Consider the following 17,731-nt stretch of genomic DNA (forward strand, 5'->3'; position numbering starts at 1 on the left):
CTTTGCAAATAAAATTGTATTCCGCGCAGAATAACAAATTTTAATTTAAATGCGATATTATTATCTTTGTGAATAATTTATTTACAGTTTATCTTTATAAAAAAAGAACATTAAAAGATGTCTGCAAGATAATTCAATAAAATTTTGCAAAATTTCGGTCAATAAAATTAATGGAATCCCGTTATTATTTTTGCCGCTTAAATCTCTTTTTGCTTTTCAGAATCTAATGACGAAGGTTTTTGCGTGACAAAGGTTGTGCACCGGTTGTGCACAGCCCACGCATTTCTCTCACATCTTCTCTCGGCGCACTTCCGCTTCCGTTACGTCGGCGCTCTTTATGTATGGGTCACACGGATGCGTTTTGTCATGATGCATTGGCGCAACGTAATTGCACCTTACGACAAAGATTAAAAACTTACAGTATATAGTGCAATCACTCTCTGCGCTCATCACTCACTCAGTGTCAGCCTGAGTAAAGCCGAATAAAATTATGAATAATGCTACGAATTAATTTTTATTTCATCAAGAATCATGAGATATCACAGTTGATATTGCAAAGTTATTATGAATTTTTTGTAGGCGCCAAACAGTAATAAAAAAACAAAAATTAATTTCCTCTTTTCACGAATAGAGGGAAGCGAGATTTTCAATTTTTTCTCAATCTAGAATAATTTTTCCGGAATTCCTGTAAATTCTTCCGCTTCTACTAATAGACAGTGTTATTATATTAAATTGAATGTGCTTTGTATAACATATTTTATGTTACACACTCTGTCGGCGTAATATAACAATCGATCAGATATGCTGAGCTCGGCTCAATACGAAACCCGGAATGAATAAAAAAAAAGTGCAAATTTCACAGTTCGCTTTCCCGTCTGAAATGACGTGAAATTGGCATACGGATTCTCCATGACGTCGACATTATTCGACGGACTTTGCGGAGATACATAAAATACGCGATTCCTGATCGATGAGAGGCAAGGGTTTCATTTCGTAGCCGACAATGGCGGTAACAATGAATACTGCATTCCCTTCGTCCCGCGATGAATGAAATGTATCACATTGAATTTCTATGGATTTTACATTTCGAATCAAATCTTCGAAGAAAGCTGTTTGAGTTGTGCGACTATCCGTGTGTTGTACAATTTACACACAGGAAACTGAGAAGTCTTAATTAAGGGTGAGCAATTAATCAAGATAATTAACGTCAACAGACGCTAACAAAGTGCATAAACATTCGTCAAGTGGAAGGGTACGGCCGTTTCGGAACAAGAGTTTCCGCGATATATGCTATGATTAATCGATGCAACGTGTCGCGATATAAAAAGTTCATGACGCGTATATCGGTCGCGTAATGCACAAGTTGCATATGTGTAGTACATGAACAAAACCTCGTATCTCTTCGTTCATCCGCTTTTGCTATAATTTTTTATAATTTGCTTTCAATTTTTGTTGTTTTCCTGTATTTCTCAAAAAACAAAATATAAAAACAGTATTAAAAGTTCAGAATATAATTTTATTATCTTCTTCGTTATTTTGATTTGCAAAATATTGTGTAATATATATGATATATCTCGACATAGTAAGCAAGAAAACAATGAAAATGTTTTCTTTTGTGAGATATGGATAGTATTCTTGTTCGATAACAGCAGCCGTGAAGCAGACAGTAGTACAAGTCGACGTTTCATCGGCTACAGGAAGCAAAGGAGAAATAGCCACGACTGAGCGGCCAAATATTTACGACCGTAAAGTAAAAAGTTTATAGAGCGCTGAAAAACTTGGAAATGAAATTAAGGGGAAGAAGAGAATGATCGTCGCTTTCAATATTATCTCCTACTGCTTTATCGAAAAGATAATAAAAATCGCGCGCGGGATGTATGACATATAATGTAGAAAATATACTAAAGATCATGGAGGAAGTTCATGTTTTTGATATAAGAGACACAATTTCGAAAGTAAAATACTCCACAGATATTATATCAATGCTATTTCGCGTGGCTTTTCAACTACACTAAAATATGATTAGTTTCAGTTTACTGCAGAATGCAGAAAGTTTTGTTGATTTTGTTTCGTGTTCTCCGTTAACATCAGAGTCGAGTTCCCGCCATTATAAACTTTTTCACCTTTTTATTTCGTAACCAATTAAAGGAACTTGGCTTTTACGAAAGATCTCGCATCTCAATTCCGAGATTAAATAAAGGTTTGAGTTTAAAGCTAAATATATCAACAAAAAAACTTTTTTCAGTTAATACTCTCATATTTATGAGATCAATATAGAACATCGTTTGGAAATCGAAAACGAGATTAAACTAATAAAACGGAGTTAAAACTAATTTCAAATAGAAACTGAAAGAGAGACTGTCCATTATATCATATTTGTTTTTACTTATCATTGTTATTACAGTACTAATTAAGTTGAAATATCTATACAAAATTTTGGATACAATAAAATCGTACACTCGTGTGATCTTATTTACAAGCTAAATATATTTCTCTCTCATAAAAAATAATTTCATAAAATAATATTAGAAATAAAGATAATGTTAGACAAACAATCACAATTTATTTGAATATTAAAAGTTTCTTTTATCTTTATGTAGAGATTTAAATGGTCATACGTTATTCGATTTACCTAGTTTAATTAATCTGGAATATAATAATGATGACAAAACAAAATAATTTTTATAATATTTTAATTATAATTTATAATTTTATAAATTTTTTTATGTAGAAACAAATAACAATCGCAACAATTTAAAAAATTTAAACAATATTATCACTCACTCAAGAATATTTACAATAGAGAGCATTCTGATAGTAAAATATCAAATAATGAATCTCGTATCAATTATACAGAGAAAATAGTTCAAGGGTTCTTATTCAAAATCGAAAGAAATTTGAGATGCAATAAATATTTTTTTTGTTTTGTGAGATTTATGAATTAATTCATTAAGAGATTGTCGAATTTCTTGTAGCAGTTTCCGCCGGATAAGAAAGAGATGTCTGTCGTTTCCAGAAGCAACGATACTTTGAAAAGGGCAACGGCAAAAACCTGAGTCAGTTTGAGCTATGCGACTTAGCGAAACGACGATGCGGATATAAGGATGGCAAGCGGAAGATGTAATGGAATATGTTTTGCCAGAAAGAGAGAAAGAGAGCCTGTCTCGGAAACATCCGCGCTCTTAACGTCCAGAACATATAGCAGCTTTTTGTTTTTACACACACCAATACCCACATACACACATATACATATACTGAAAATATATATTAGATTATATGAACTTTTTAAAAGGAAAACTATGACGTGTAATAATGACAGTTATAATAATGGGAAACAATACATGAGACTGAATAAAAAAAGATAAACTGTTGTATTATTTAGATAATCACATCCTTTGCGAATAAATGGAAAAAGAGGCAATACGATATTGCTTTAGACATAGCATGTACTTTCTATAATCGAGTTGTATACTAAAGTTACATTTATTATATTGTAGCCGGAGGGAATCCGAGAAGCAAGCGAAATATCCAGGGTTGGCTGGAAAAGCCCAGTGAGTGGAAAAAACCATGCTAAATTCTGGTTTTTACTGTCTCGGATTTTTTTCCAATGGAACAAACTGGCAAAAACTAATATAAAAATAACTAATATGTAATACTAAAATACATATATTTATATAACTTCATGCAAAAAGATATTTTTTCGTTTTAATTAATAAATCATCATAATCACTATATAATTTAAAAAAATTACATTAAATATAATAAAATCTTTTTTAATTCAAATTAATATATAAAATTCTTAAAATAAAAACTGAAATATAAATGTTACTAAATTTTATATTAATTTTTAGTTTAATAAGAAAATATAATATATAGTAAGATTAAAATTTTTATAATAAATTTTTTTCAATTAATATAGGTTCATCATAGGTCATGTTTAGCTGTCAACGTCTTCTAACAAAAACGAATTTATTTGTTACGTTGATTCTTAATCTATCACGGATTTTATTTTCGATAAAGTTTAAATTAAAAAGAACACTCTCAATTGACGAATCGATAAAAAAGTTTTGTATTTATTTTAACATTTTGTATAGAAAAGATCAGTTTTTGCCAGTTTTTTTTTCGGAAAATACTGGTTTTTACCATTGGTTTTACCATTGGCATGGATTTTATCCAAAAAATGTAAAAAATTTTGCCAACTGTAGAAATATTTCAATAAACTTTAAGTACACAGATGAAATATTTGAAGAATACGCGACATAGAATCTCGCAATCTTCACGTTGTAAGTAAAACATCAGAAACGGAAGAGAAAGGATCAGTGTGACGAATATATTCCCTTGACAGTTAACGTCGACTATAAGAATGTTTTGACAGGAAATACATCTGATAAATTTCTTTAATTCGCGTTATATATTATTTCTATCCTCTTCCCCAAACTGAGAAGATCGAAGTGGATTGCAAATACTTCGGTGTACCTTCTTCGTCCAATTTATAATTGTGATAGGGGAGCGGAAAAGTTTTCGCGTCATAAATCTTTAACGCGAACGCTTGAATGCCATTCATTCGTTACGTCCATCAAATATTGATCAATCGGGATTTTATTTATACGGGTCACGATAACGCTCATGACTAGAATTCTATCGATGATTTTCTAACTTGAGATTATTCGATGTGTATGTCTATTACAAACTCACTATAATATGTATGCATTAGAAATCGAAAAGTAATCAATAATATCAATAAAAAAAATTAATTTATATACAATTAGCACAAAAACAAAAAGCCGCAAAGATAGAATTTAATAACATTTGGCGGGCACGCGAAAAATATCATCTATTTTTTTTTTTACCAGGAAATAATATTCGCGAAGCTTTTGTCAAATAATTCGAATTAAATTGTAATTCATTTTTCGTTTATACAATAAATTCGTTTGCACAATAATTTTTATTTCTCAAGCAAGATTGCATATAATTTCGTTTCTTTTCTTAGAATTTGGGAAATAATTCGCGGAAAAATTTAGTATGGACTTTTCCTCGAAACATCTTGCAGACCAAAAGAATTTCCTTAAATACAAAATTAACGACGTTCCATGTTTAATTCTTTTTGTTTTGCAAGCGCATTTTACTACGGACGCGTTTTTACATTTTTCCCTCGGTACCGTTTTAATGTCTCCGCTATGTATCGCGTGTATACAGGGAGTGCGCTGTATATAATGACGCTAGAAGTAAATAGCGGTAAGAGGGAGCGAAGATGGAGAACATAATACAATCTTGCCTCATTCGTCCCCCCGCGCATTCATTTAGATAAGCCCGATATTTTGGAGTGCAAAAACTTGCGGGGCTAATCTTGGCGCTTCTTATCTCGAAGGTTCACGCAAAGGCTGCAGAATAACCATCTTATAATGGATATTCACTTTTAGGATTTGGAACATATCCGCAATCCTGCTAATCTTAACTATGCTTCAGATAATCGACTATGTTAGTGGTTGTTATCCTCTGTTGCGCATGCAATTACTCACTATCTTTATGTCCTGACTATAATCGTTTCATATATAAGTTGTTAAAAGAATGAATCAGATTATAGAAGCGCTTAGAAGTCATATAATAAACTGTACGCTCATTTATTTATGTGAGTAAAATAGCTAAAAAAATTTATTTCTAGTATATTAATGATATCTCGTTATGTTATTCCCATTCCTATTATTCTAATAAAAATATTAAATTAATGAGCCACGTAATCAGAGATTCAATGTTTCTCCCATTTGTTATTATATCATAAATAAATATATGTTTTATGCGCATAAGATATTTAAAATACGCGACGTAAAGAAGATTCAATGACTCACCACGTCGATGATTTGCTGCAGAGTGATGCCGAACTTCACCTCCAGCGGTTCGCTCTCATTCGCGACCGGTCGCTCCAAGGTGTTGTAATTTGCCAGCAGGTGATTCAATAAGCGTTTCTCGTGGCGCCCGCAAAGGCTCTCTGCAACAAGGAATGAAAAAAATCGAATGTCAGTCAGAGCTCTCTGTGCGTTATTCCGGAGGGTGTGAGCTACAAATAATAGCGACCCTTGTCAAAGCGTATTTACGAAGAGATACGAGGGGAAAGATTCTCGCTGCGCGTCGACAACAGGTTTTTATTCTGGGGAAGAAACATAACAGAAAGCGATTTAATTATTCTTGGTACAACAGACGGGATAAACAATGCCCGAAACATTTTTTGCTCTTTTTGTTTATTCTCAAGTAGTCGGCAGTTTGCGAAAAGCAATTCATGAGGCTCTTAATATTGATAGAAACTATATATCCACTTTTTTTGTTTGTTTTAATAAACGCGCATCGTAAATGTAATGTTGGTCTATATAATGTTGGACTATCGATATAGTTATTCATAAATCAGATTAAAATTGATTTATTACGATGATATTAGGTATACATTGCGACGTAATATTATAATTAATCAACTCAGTTTACATCCATTTACATAAAATTACTTCTGATATTTCGCTACAAAAAAGATTCCATACATTTTCTCACTAATGCGAGTATATCAAATATATTTCGGATAATAATTACTAAAAATATGTATTATTCTCTATGTATTTAAAATATTTATATATTGTATAAAACGTTATTCATTATGCATGCATGTAATTATATGGAATATGAAACATAATAAGCTACTGTCAAATACCGCGCGGCATAAATACATGATAATCACGCATATAGAGGTATGTACAATATGCCAACAACATACCTAATTATTACCATATTGCTTAAGGGATAATCTCCCTTTCCGTCTTTCATCGAAAAGCGAAATAATTTAGTTACGATCCTGTCTATGCGCTCGTTCATCGATGATTGATTCTTGTACCGATATTTGGAAGCTCTATAGATATACAAATTTCTCCTTCTTTTGTATTGAAATATAAAACACAACCAGCTGTTGTCAAACACTGCGCGACATAAATGTGAGATAACCGAGTATAGGTATGTATAGGTATAAAGGTATATACAATATTCCAATAACACATCAATATTTTTTAAGGAATAATCTTTCTTTCACCGAAAAGCATAATAATTTATTTAACAATGTTATCTCCGCGCTCGTTCATTGACGACTGCTTCGTGTGTTGTGATATCTGAAAAACGTATATATACCTGTGCATTTTATTTCTCGTCAACACATTGTGTGAATATGTAAACAAATAAAGGAGATGTTTAGATCATCATGGGTTTTCTCCTCTTTTTGAAAAAATTTATACTTTATTTTAAAAATATTTTGAAAATATTTCAACTGTTTCACATAAAAATAAAATACGAAATATTACAATGTATAAAATACAAAGAGGCTTTTTATACATAAAAAGAAAAATATACAAAAAGGAAATGTATATTTCCGTTATCCTATTATTAGGATGATATTTTTTATTTGTCAAGAGGAAAGTGCTCTCTTTCAGAATATTTAACTTTAATTTAATAATTTTTTTCGTTCCATTATCTTATAAATTACGTTCTTTAATTGCTTGCAATCGATGATTTATTGCTAACTCTAATGCACTGGACGGGCGGATTAATATATCCAGACGATTATAAAGTTCGCAACTTGCATAAACGTCGGCAGACTAGAGAGTTCGGCGTGAACTCGAAAGCCGTCCGGAGTCGCACTTGGTCCACTTTGGTTCCTATCTATCAGCGACTGAACGACAACCGAGTAAACTACTTTAATCCTTCGACAAATCCCGGCATGAGAGTGCATTCTCTATCCGACTCGGGTCAAATTGTATTCCAGCACGTGCTGCTGCGGGATCAAGTTTGGATTTCAGGACGATGTGCGTCGCCGCCGAATACGAAATGCAACAGGATTGTGTCCGCACAGGGAGAATAATAGCCGTCGGCCGAATTCGGCGCACGTGCGCCCATTGAGAACAGGCCGAGGTATCACGCGACGTGTGAAGTCAAGCGACAAATACACCGTGTTGTGAAATATCTATCGTCGCGCGAGATACACCGGTCTTTCGTCCGATCCGAATATTTCGCGATTATTCCGACGATTCCGACTTCCTCTTCGCGTCCGCCCCGGGGACATTAATATTCCGTATTCGAGCGGTATCGAGATACCAAGGTCGAAATTTCCTTACAAATTCATTGCTTCACGATATCAATCATGTTGCGAATTCCGTCGACTGATAATCACGTACTCGGTTCATCCTGAAACCCCGGATCGTTTAGGTTGACAAGATAATATTATGCATTGGAATAATATTAATAGGGTGTATTCTATTTACGTGGAATTTAAATTTTATGACCTGCATAAATATTTTTCTTGATCAAGTTATCGTGTTAGGAGCTTAACAATTGCATATTTGAAATAAAATCAGTTTTCTCAATTTCTTCTAAAGTAGATAATAATTAGAGAAAGATATACAAATCAATATATCAAATTTTGTCATCAGAAATGTCGCATGTACATGTACTATGATTAGAACGTTAGCGAAAATGAACTGCGTAATTATTTACACCCACTTTTACACCTACGAGTTAATAATTTTCAAGCGGGCGTTATGTATATAGAATATTTCCAGATTACAAAAATGAAATTAATGTTGTCAAGTTAATCAAATGTATAACGCACATATCAATCCGACGTTTCTAGTTTATACACTACGGGCATATCGCGCGGGCGTTGATTAATCACAAATTTTGCAACGTAGGACGCATGACGCACATTTGACTACGTGCATCGTGTAAACAAGTCGAATTATTAGGACTGCAATTAATTATGCGATTTAAAAAGTAATTTACTGTCGCATTCCCTAGTGGAACAGCCCGATGAACGAATGCTCACTAGGAGAATAGAAAAATAAATCAAAGCCTCGTTTAATTAGCCACTTTTGCAACGAGCGCAAATTTGTGATCGCAAAATGCCGTCGTGTAAAATATGATAAAATACTCGGCAATGCGTTATCGGCCAATTTTCGCTTCGAAAGGCAGCGCTGCCGCCGCGCGCGCTCAGGGATATTAATGAATTGAAAAAATCGATAGCATCGCCAAAGGATGGATAAGCGTGAATCCCTTTTAGCGATCCCTCGCATGGAAATAATACGGTTCGAGACTTGAACTTCTTGAATGAGCGACGGCGGAGCGTACAGCAATAAGCGACTCTGTCGAATCGTGCAACGGCCATTTAGCTGAGTGCTGGAAGACGATGGCAGTAATTAATGAGCATACGTAAAACCGGAGTGAAACTTAGGGAAAACTAACAAGCGGGGCACGTGCGTCGCAATTTTCGTGTGCATCACACAACTCGTATTAATGGCTTTTCCAAGGATGAAGAAGTTAGAACCGTAGAGTGTCTTGTAATTAATGCATTACACGTATATATTTACTCTAATGTGAATAAAAAAATTAATGATAGAGCTGTCCTCCTTTCCTTACGTGATATTTAATACGGAGACTATGTTTCATAGCAAAAAATTTAATTAAATCGAAAATTGTGTTAAAGAATTATTAATCTGATGAAACTGAAAATAATATATAGCGATTCTTTTTATTCGGTCTAATATATTCAGGAAATATCACATCAGTTATATGATTAAATGAACAAGCTGTTAGAAAGTTATACGTGCTATTTCTCACTTGCTGTTATACTTATATCTCGCAAGTTTATGCAGCACTTTATTCTTCCTCTACCTTGTTCTGTTTGACGTACATCCGCCATAAGGTTTGCCATTTGCATATAATTTAATGGATCGCGCATATATCTCGTGAAAGCATGTAATGAGCATGAATCTCACATTTCGAATAATAGTTCCACAACTTTCTCACGTATCTTCGCGCGACTCCCGATAAAGCTCCATTATAGCTTACGATAGTTCATTCCGTAGGTATTAAACTGTTTTCGCTCGAATCGCCCGAATTAAATTGCTATAGCGGTCAAATTGTTAACGGTGAGAAATGTGTTGAGAATAGCGGAAGAGCACGAACCATATAAGCAGGATTATCTCTCGTACCTGCAAATTCCTGAAAATCAACATCAACTTGGAAAATGCACTTTGCAAATGAATAGGACGGAATCAATCTCGATGTGTGTGCCGTCATTTAATTTCCGAAAACTAGCGAATCGGATTAACGAGGAGATTTTCGACGAAAAGTTGCAAATTATATATACGATAAAATAATTGTTATTTGATGCGTGATATTTTCGCGTTTCTCTCGTGCCTCTCGCGTAAATTATAGAGGCTTATCTCTATTCTTTCTTTTTCTATCAATATGGAGAAACAAATTTACGTATAGTTATGTTCCGACCTAAATTGAAATCCGAATTAGTAGCCTGTGCGAGAGATTATATAATAAACAAGATTAAATAAATTTAATACAAATAAAAGAGAAGAACGAGAAAGTTTGTCAAAAGCGTAGGATGAAATATTTCAATTGTTTAGCAATTGGTATGACATGTTTCGCAGACATGAAATGTAAAAAAGAAAAAAGAAAGAAACGAAGGAAACAAGGAGAGATGACAAAGCTTTGTAAGAAAGTTTGTCACTATTGTTGACTTAAGAAGTACTATCGTAGATGTCGAGTTCAACAAGGAAGTATCTGAAGGTTCAAGTTTGATAGTTTAAGTCGCTACGAAAGAGAACGGATTCCGAAATATACGTAGGCAATAATAATGAGTTATTAAAGAAATTATTAAAGAAATTATACGAGCATACACTGCCGTCCTTGAAAACTTTATGCGTGAAATTAATTTTTTATATTTCATCAAAAGGCCTGAGAAATGAGAAATTTCATCAAAAGTGGCAAGTACACGGCTTTTCGTCACTGCGGAAGATGCCATTACCAGGCAGAGAGTGGGCTTTTTAATGGAAGCTCACAAAAAATTTACAGAGAAAAGTGGTTTTATTTGCTCGCCTACGTCGATTTAGATTAATGAGACCGAGTTGCGGCAAAATCGAAGGAGAAACAAGAATGCAGTAGAGGGGGGGAGAGAACGTAGCTTAAATATATCTGAAATTAAAATATAGCTCATGCGGATCGTAGCATAATGCCTATTTCGTCAAAATACGCGCTGATATGAATGGATAGTCGGATTCTTTTCATCGCTTCAACGTCATTGTCGCCGTTGACGGAGTCTTGCAGAAAGTATCACCATAGACGACAGTCTTTATAAGAAGTGATCATATGCCTATCTACGCGTGTGTATAATCGACACGTGTGCGGGGCTGCGATATTTTCCTTCCCACGTCACTGCTGACGACATGCGACAATGTAAAAATACCGATTGCAATAAAGAATGAACGACTGCATAATAATGCACGGAAAAACTATTTAAAAAACAATCGTAAGAAAAAGAGATGATTGAAAAAATTTTTAATAACAGAGATCAATTTTATAGAAACCAATGTTTCGAAAATTGTTTGATATAAATGTTATGAAGTTTTTATATGTTAATTATTTAATCTTGAGTATTATCTTTTTTACTTAATCAATCCATTTGCACAAATTATTCGTACAAACATTTAAAATATAGTCACACCTTCACGCGAGAATATTTGATATCTTTGAAAAGTTTTTGAATAAATACATCCTTGTGAAAAATTGCAAAATCAGTATTTTCTAGAAATTTGTAATCGCATTGTCATTATCGTTGAGATTCTTTATAAATCTTTACGTATCCTCTTGCTCAACCTCGTAGGGAGCAACTTTCAATAAACTTATACACCGGATAAATAGGATTACTTTTATAGAACGCGCGCACGCAGCATCAGGGGTGGTTTTTACAGCCCCGACGTCATCTTCATCGTCTCGACCGTTTAAGTCTTCCAGGCACCGGTAGAATCCACGCTATGAATGGCAGCCCTCTTGAATACCGGCGTAAATTCGCCCACCCGAGTATTCACGCGTGGGTATCATCACGCATACACTCCAAGCCTTTATGCATATAGTAATGTATACCTAGTCGCGGAAACCCACACTACTATAACTGTGGGTCACGTGTGGCCGACAGCTCGATTAACTCTCGCAATCCCAAGCTTTTTGACACATCCCTCGTACTAAACGGGATAGTTCAGGTCTCATAAAGATTTATGTGTTGGTGGCGGTTTATTATGATCATCGATATACATGAAAGAGGGATTCAGAATACATAAGTATAATAGCTTTAAAAAATTTATGTGTAAAATATATATATATATATATATATATATATATATATATTTTATATTTTACGAATTTTCCTGTAATTATTCAACAAATTATTAGAGGAATTTCGGAGAGTGAACTTAAAAAGGGTGCATATCAATCTTAAAATAAGCATGGTTTATTTTTATAAGAATTTATAAGATTTATATTCACTTCATATTTAAATTCAATCTAAAATAAAAGTACAAGTTGCGAATTAATTGCACTTGTGTCTTGAATTTGTCATTAGGAAAAATAAGACTCGAGAGATGCTGCCTAGATTTCGAAAATGTAAGAATTGTTTTGCGACGTGTACGCAAATAAGTAGCTTTTGTTACGCAATCGCATTACGATTGCGAACATACTGTCTTTATCGTTGCCATGAGGTAGATGGACGTGTCGCGATACGTGCTGCAGTTTCCATAAAGACAAATATTACTGTGTCCAGCTGGCATTGTGGCACATACCACGACATTGTAGCGGAATGTGCATTTGCTCGCGTATAGCATGCAGTTGCATTCTCTTGCGTGATGACTCTCGGCTCGGTAAGGCTACCATGCACCTAACCATGCACGTGCATTATCGTTTACCTGTGAGCACCTACGCGATTAACGACATTAACGCGTGAGATAACATCTTACAGTAGATGCAACACAATGATTGTAGTTAACAATGTTAGCTACGTGATATTTTTCGCGTCGCGATACACACTTTTTTGCTGTAAAAAATTAGGAAAATATTAAAAAGCACGCCATGAATTAATTTGTAAGTGTGAAAGATTGAAATTTGTTAACAAATATGTTCAGAAATCCCTTAAAAATGTCTCAAAGATATATCTGGGACTTTCTATATCGCTCCAAGATCATTTACTTGGCGTTCCTTGATCGCGTGCCTTTTAGAAGAGAAAAGGTAGAGCGAGAATAAATAAGCGTCCTAATAAATAAGCGTCATTCAGTAAATACCATGATATTCTTTACGAAAAACACCCACAAAAGGCAAAATCACGAGGAATAATATTCTCATTCGACCGAGGAGCTTTATTCCCTTCGAGTGCATTCATCTCGTAACGTAATGGCAAAGTTAAAGAACTCAACAGCATTTTTCATTTTCGTTACACTCGGAAGAAGTCTAAACTAGCCCACGCCACACTGCCATAAAACTGTCTCTGCTAAGCAGTCCTCCTACTTGCTTCCTTTGCTTGCACGGTAAATTTTCCAGAAAGTCAGCCAAGTCTATCAGTCAGTACCCGCGATCGACGTGATGGTTTTTCTATTGAATTTCACCGCACCGGTCAAGACGAGCGTCGGAAATTATTATCACGCTAACGTATTATCCTCGGTTTCGTGTCAGACGAAAGAAGAAAAAAGAAAGAGAGATGGTTTGCATGCGAAAACTACCGAAATAATTGATAAATATCAAAATAGCATATCGTGCATTATACCTATTAAATTTTGCAAATCTCTGCAACAAAAATCGTGAAAAATAATTAAATAATTATTTCAATATTTAAAATCATCCAAAATTATATTTATAATATATGGGATATAATTGCAGATAATACACATCATACAAAAAAATAAAAGTAAGACATATATATATAATGGACAATAAAAAAATAGAAGAGTAAAAGCTTGCTGAAATACAATGATTTAACTAATTTAAAATATACGCCTATTTTAAAATGTATGCATATAAATTTGGTTTCATAGCGACTGGTTTCACCGTCCCTTTCTTATCTTACTTTCCAGAAATGTGTAATGGGCACTTCACGATCATTTGCGTAGGACAAGTTATTGTCGTCGGAGAATGTACGAAATTTGTATCGCTGATCAAACCATCTCAACAATAAGCGTGGATGTACGTCAATGCGTTGCTGCGAGAAAAAACTTGGCGGAGTGTCCGCGAAAGAAGCCCTGGACCGAAGATCGTGTGTCCGTTCTGTGTTGCGTGTATATGCGTGTGTGTGTGTGTGTGTGTGTGTGTGTGTGTGTGTGTATGTGAGTGTGTGTTAAGCAGAGGCGAGAGAAGGAGAGCAAAACAGACGATGGCAGACGAAAGGGAGGTTACCGAAGAGCGGAGGCGTGCCGAGGCTCTCTCGAAGCTCCATTGATCCACGAAGAATATATATACCGCCTACGACGTAACTTTGATCACGCTGTAAACAGGATACCCCGTCGTACAGCGATGTTGCTTTCGTCTTGAGAAAAGACTTCTCTCGCGGACCAACGGGCCGCGTTTCTACGGGGGTTGCTGAGAGGGACGCTTGATCCCTGCCACCTTGTTTGACTCAAGTTGCTGCGCTCAATAGCGACAGCGCCGGTGGATTGTAACACGAGTGGTGTTGCCGTTTCCGACGTTTGGCTTGAAAATGTAATAATGCGCTCCAGTTGAACATAAAGCTATTCATGCAATTCGCAATTTCATTTAAAGAAAGATCAATAAACTTGCAATAACTTTCTGCACTTTCAAAGTTATACATTTAATTAAATTTTTTTTTTAAATATTATAAGGTTATTCTAATTTTATATCATTTTCTGTTAGTACTTTCATCGATATATATAAAACTGATATCGAAAACCATTAATTTGTGTGACGTAATATAGAACTAAATTTATATCTCACATAAAAGAAAGAGAGAGAGAGAGAAAGAAAGATGACCATGCATTACACGCGGAAAAAGCTTTAATTTAATTTTTAAAAACGATATTTATATTTTATAGAATTTTTTTTGTAAAATAAATTCGTTTACTAATAAATAAATTTCACATATATTCGTATATATTTCATATATATTTCGTATACTTCGCTACATACTTGTGTTATATGTCCTACTATTTACCGGATAATAACAGACATATTACATGTGCGCGAATTCTTTTGATATATTTACCTCTCTAGAACAAAGTGTACACTTAATTCACGTAAAAGATCGCGACCCCTTCGTGGAGCATGTTGAAAGGTGATGCAGCTCTTATCTAGTAAAAAAGTTTGAAGCTTCATTGACCCGGAAAGGGTTTACGGCGACTACCAGGTAACTTTGATCACATCGCGCAGCGCAACCAAAGTACTCTATCGATTCTCGCTTCCTCCCATACCGATCTCCGAATAATAAATTTAAAGAAGTTCTTAGTCGACAATTTCATCTCAAATATCTGATAAGAATATGTGTTTTTATCAATTTGCCTGATCTCTTTACGTTTCCACAAAATCACTCTCTTACTAGATCGCTCCGCGATTAATTTTCGATATTACTCGGAATTTTGCCATTTCTCAGAATTATGTGCGCTATCTAGAATAGAATCGACTGATTCCTTGCTTCGTGGAATAATAGCGTATAGTATAAATCAATACCAATTGAAATACCAAGGTATTTCAATTGAATTACCCGCATGTTATCCCGCAGAATTATACATATATACACACATATATATATATATATATATATATATATATATATATATATATATATATATGCGTATGTATTTATATATATGTATATATATTTCCATTGTGATGTATTGAGAATTCCATACATTATCGGGAATAAAAGCGGGATAAATAGATATAATAATATGAAGAATACAAAGATGTAAAAGTTTCAGTAGTAGTAACTTCACACAGATATCTATACGTATACATCGTGTCAATTATCATGTCATATTATCAAATTGTGTAATTTTAAAATTTAATAGACAAGAACATGCACTATTATAAGTTTTCATATACATATAAAAGAATTCAAAAATTTATCTCTCGAAAATGGAAACAATTATAAAAATTCAACATTTTTGAAACAGTGAACTCCCTCCCTCTCTCTCTCTCTTTCTCTCTCTTCGATAGTGCAATATTCGCGATATAGGAATAAACAAAAATCTCAATGTACAAGAATGCAAATGTGCCCGGTAACATAGTTTCGCGCAAACGTTGCAGCGAAACCCGATAACAATGCAAACGACGAAAACTTAAGCGCCTCCAAATTTGCGGAAACTAACGTGACCGAGACTGGCGTTTCCGCCTCGGTTGTACGTTTGCCGTCGCTACACATGAGGTACATAACATATATGGCGGCTGTACGCAATAGTTGTGCGGTCTAACGGGGAGAAACTACACCGCCGGAAGGTCGCACGGAAGCCCAAGTTCAAGTTTCGGTACGGTCTAATCAAAAGCCTTAATTGGCTTTCGGCCAACAGAGGCGCGACACCGGTGCTCCATTTCACGCGGATACGAGCCTTCCATAGTTTATGCGAATTCCCATAGGATTTGGTGTCCGAGATGCATAGAGAGCTCCTAATGTAGTATCTAGAGCGTGACGAAAGTTAATACACAAAGATCCACAGTTATTACACGTTTATCGAATTGTTTTTATACAATACTGGTATCAAACATCGCAAGCAATAAAATCTAACGTTATCTTTTAAAGGAAAATTTCTGAAAAATTGTAATAATAAAACGTTGCGTAAAAATGAAGTGCAACGATATGGAACGCGTTTCAAAAATTTAAATTCCGAACAATAACAATCTCGCGCATGTCGTGCACAAGTTAGAAAATGTATGGAATTCATTACTACCTGAATAGACTATCGATGCCTATTGTTCGAGTTTTCCGCGGGATGCAAAATCGAAAGTGGCGCAAATCTATGCGCGAAGAACTTAAATTAGATTTTCCTGTTAGGAGAACCTTTCCGCGTCATGGCAAGGCTCCTGAGGGAAGAATAGAAAACGGGACGAAACGATGAAAACCATACCGCCGATTGTTCTTTCGGATAATCAAATATAGCCGGAATATGTATCCATTGGGATCGCTGAAAGAGATCCCCGATGTAACACTTCAAGAACGTTTTTTTTATTTTTCGATGCTTTTCTCTTGTTATTCGATAATATTCTTGTTCTTTATAAAATATGATTATATATAGTGCGCATTTTACATACTCAATTTTTAAATAAGGCTTTTCAACATATCTGGAATCAATTTTTGGATCTAAGCTAAATTAATTCTAAAATAAATAAAAATTTGTCATTAATTAAATAAATAATTAAATTAATTATATATATATATATAATTAAATTATAATAATTAATAATTAATAATATTTAAATATATATATAATTAAGTTTTGAAGATTTGAAAGCATTTTGTACAGTAAGCATATTTCTTTCTTCTGTTGTAAGATGAGATTTTATAATAGAAAATTTGTTTATATTTCTTAAATTTAATATTTACAACTAGAGAAATTTCCAATTTAACATTGTATTTTAATGGTCCTAGGTTAGTTGAATATAAATTAGATATACTAAAAGTTAATATAGAGTTTGGGGAAAAGGGCGTATTCGCTCCACGTAAACCTAACAAAATGTCTTCCAGTTTTAAGGTAGTTTTCTTTTTAACTGTCTTGTTTTAGCGAGCATAAAAAACACTTCGCGGATTTTCCGTCCTGCAATATTTTTAGTATTATATATCCGCTTTATAAAGCAACGCGAGGAAACCAACGGAGCGAATTGTCGTCGCGGTGCGCACCGAACTGTGAATACACAGAAACTAAAGTAAAAT

The 17,731-nt window shown here is 34.3% G+C and overlaps 1 protein-coding gene across 9 annotated transcripts in view; it reads right to left on the minus strand.

The window, feature by feature from the left end:
• The window catches only part of Nachralpha6 (nicotinic acetylcholine receptor alpha6), a 227,708-nt gene that overhangs the window by 148,396 nt on the left and 61,581 nt on the right, over positions 1 to 17,731 (minus strand). For all 9 annotated transcript variants that reach the window (XM_083093599.1, XM_083093595.1, XM_083093600.1 and 6 more), the window contains one exon: positions 5,847 to 5,986. In XM_083093599.1, coding sequence (XP_082949725.1) covers positions 5,847 to 5,986 — 140 coding nt within the window. The remainder of the gene's footprint in view (positions 1 to 5,846; positions 5,987 to 17,731) is intronic.

Source organism: Camponotus vicinus, unplaced genomic scaffold (genome assembly GCF_025532165.1).
Source record: "Camponotus vicinus isolate PSW18456_S1 unplaced genomic scaffold, iyCamVici1.0 SCAF_3, whole genome shotgun sequence".
Lineage (NCBI taxonomy): Eukaryota > Metazoa > Arthropoda > Insecta > Hymenoptera > Formicidae > Camponotus > Camponotus vicinus.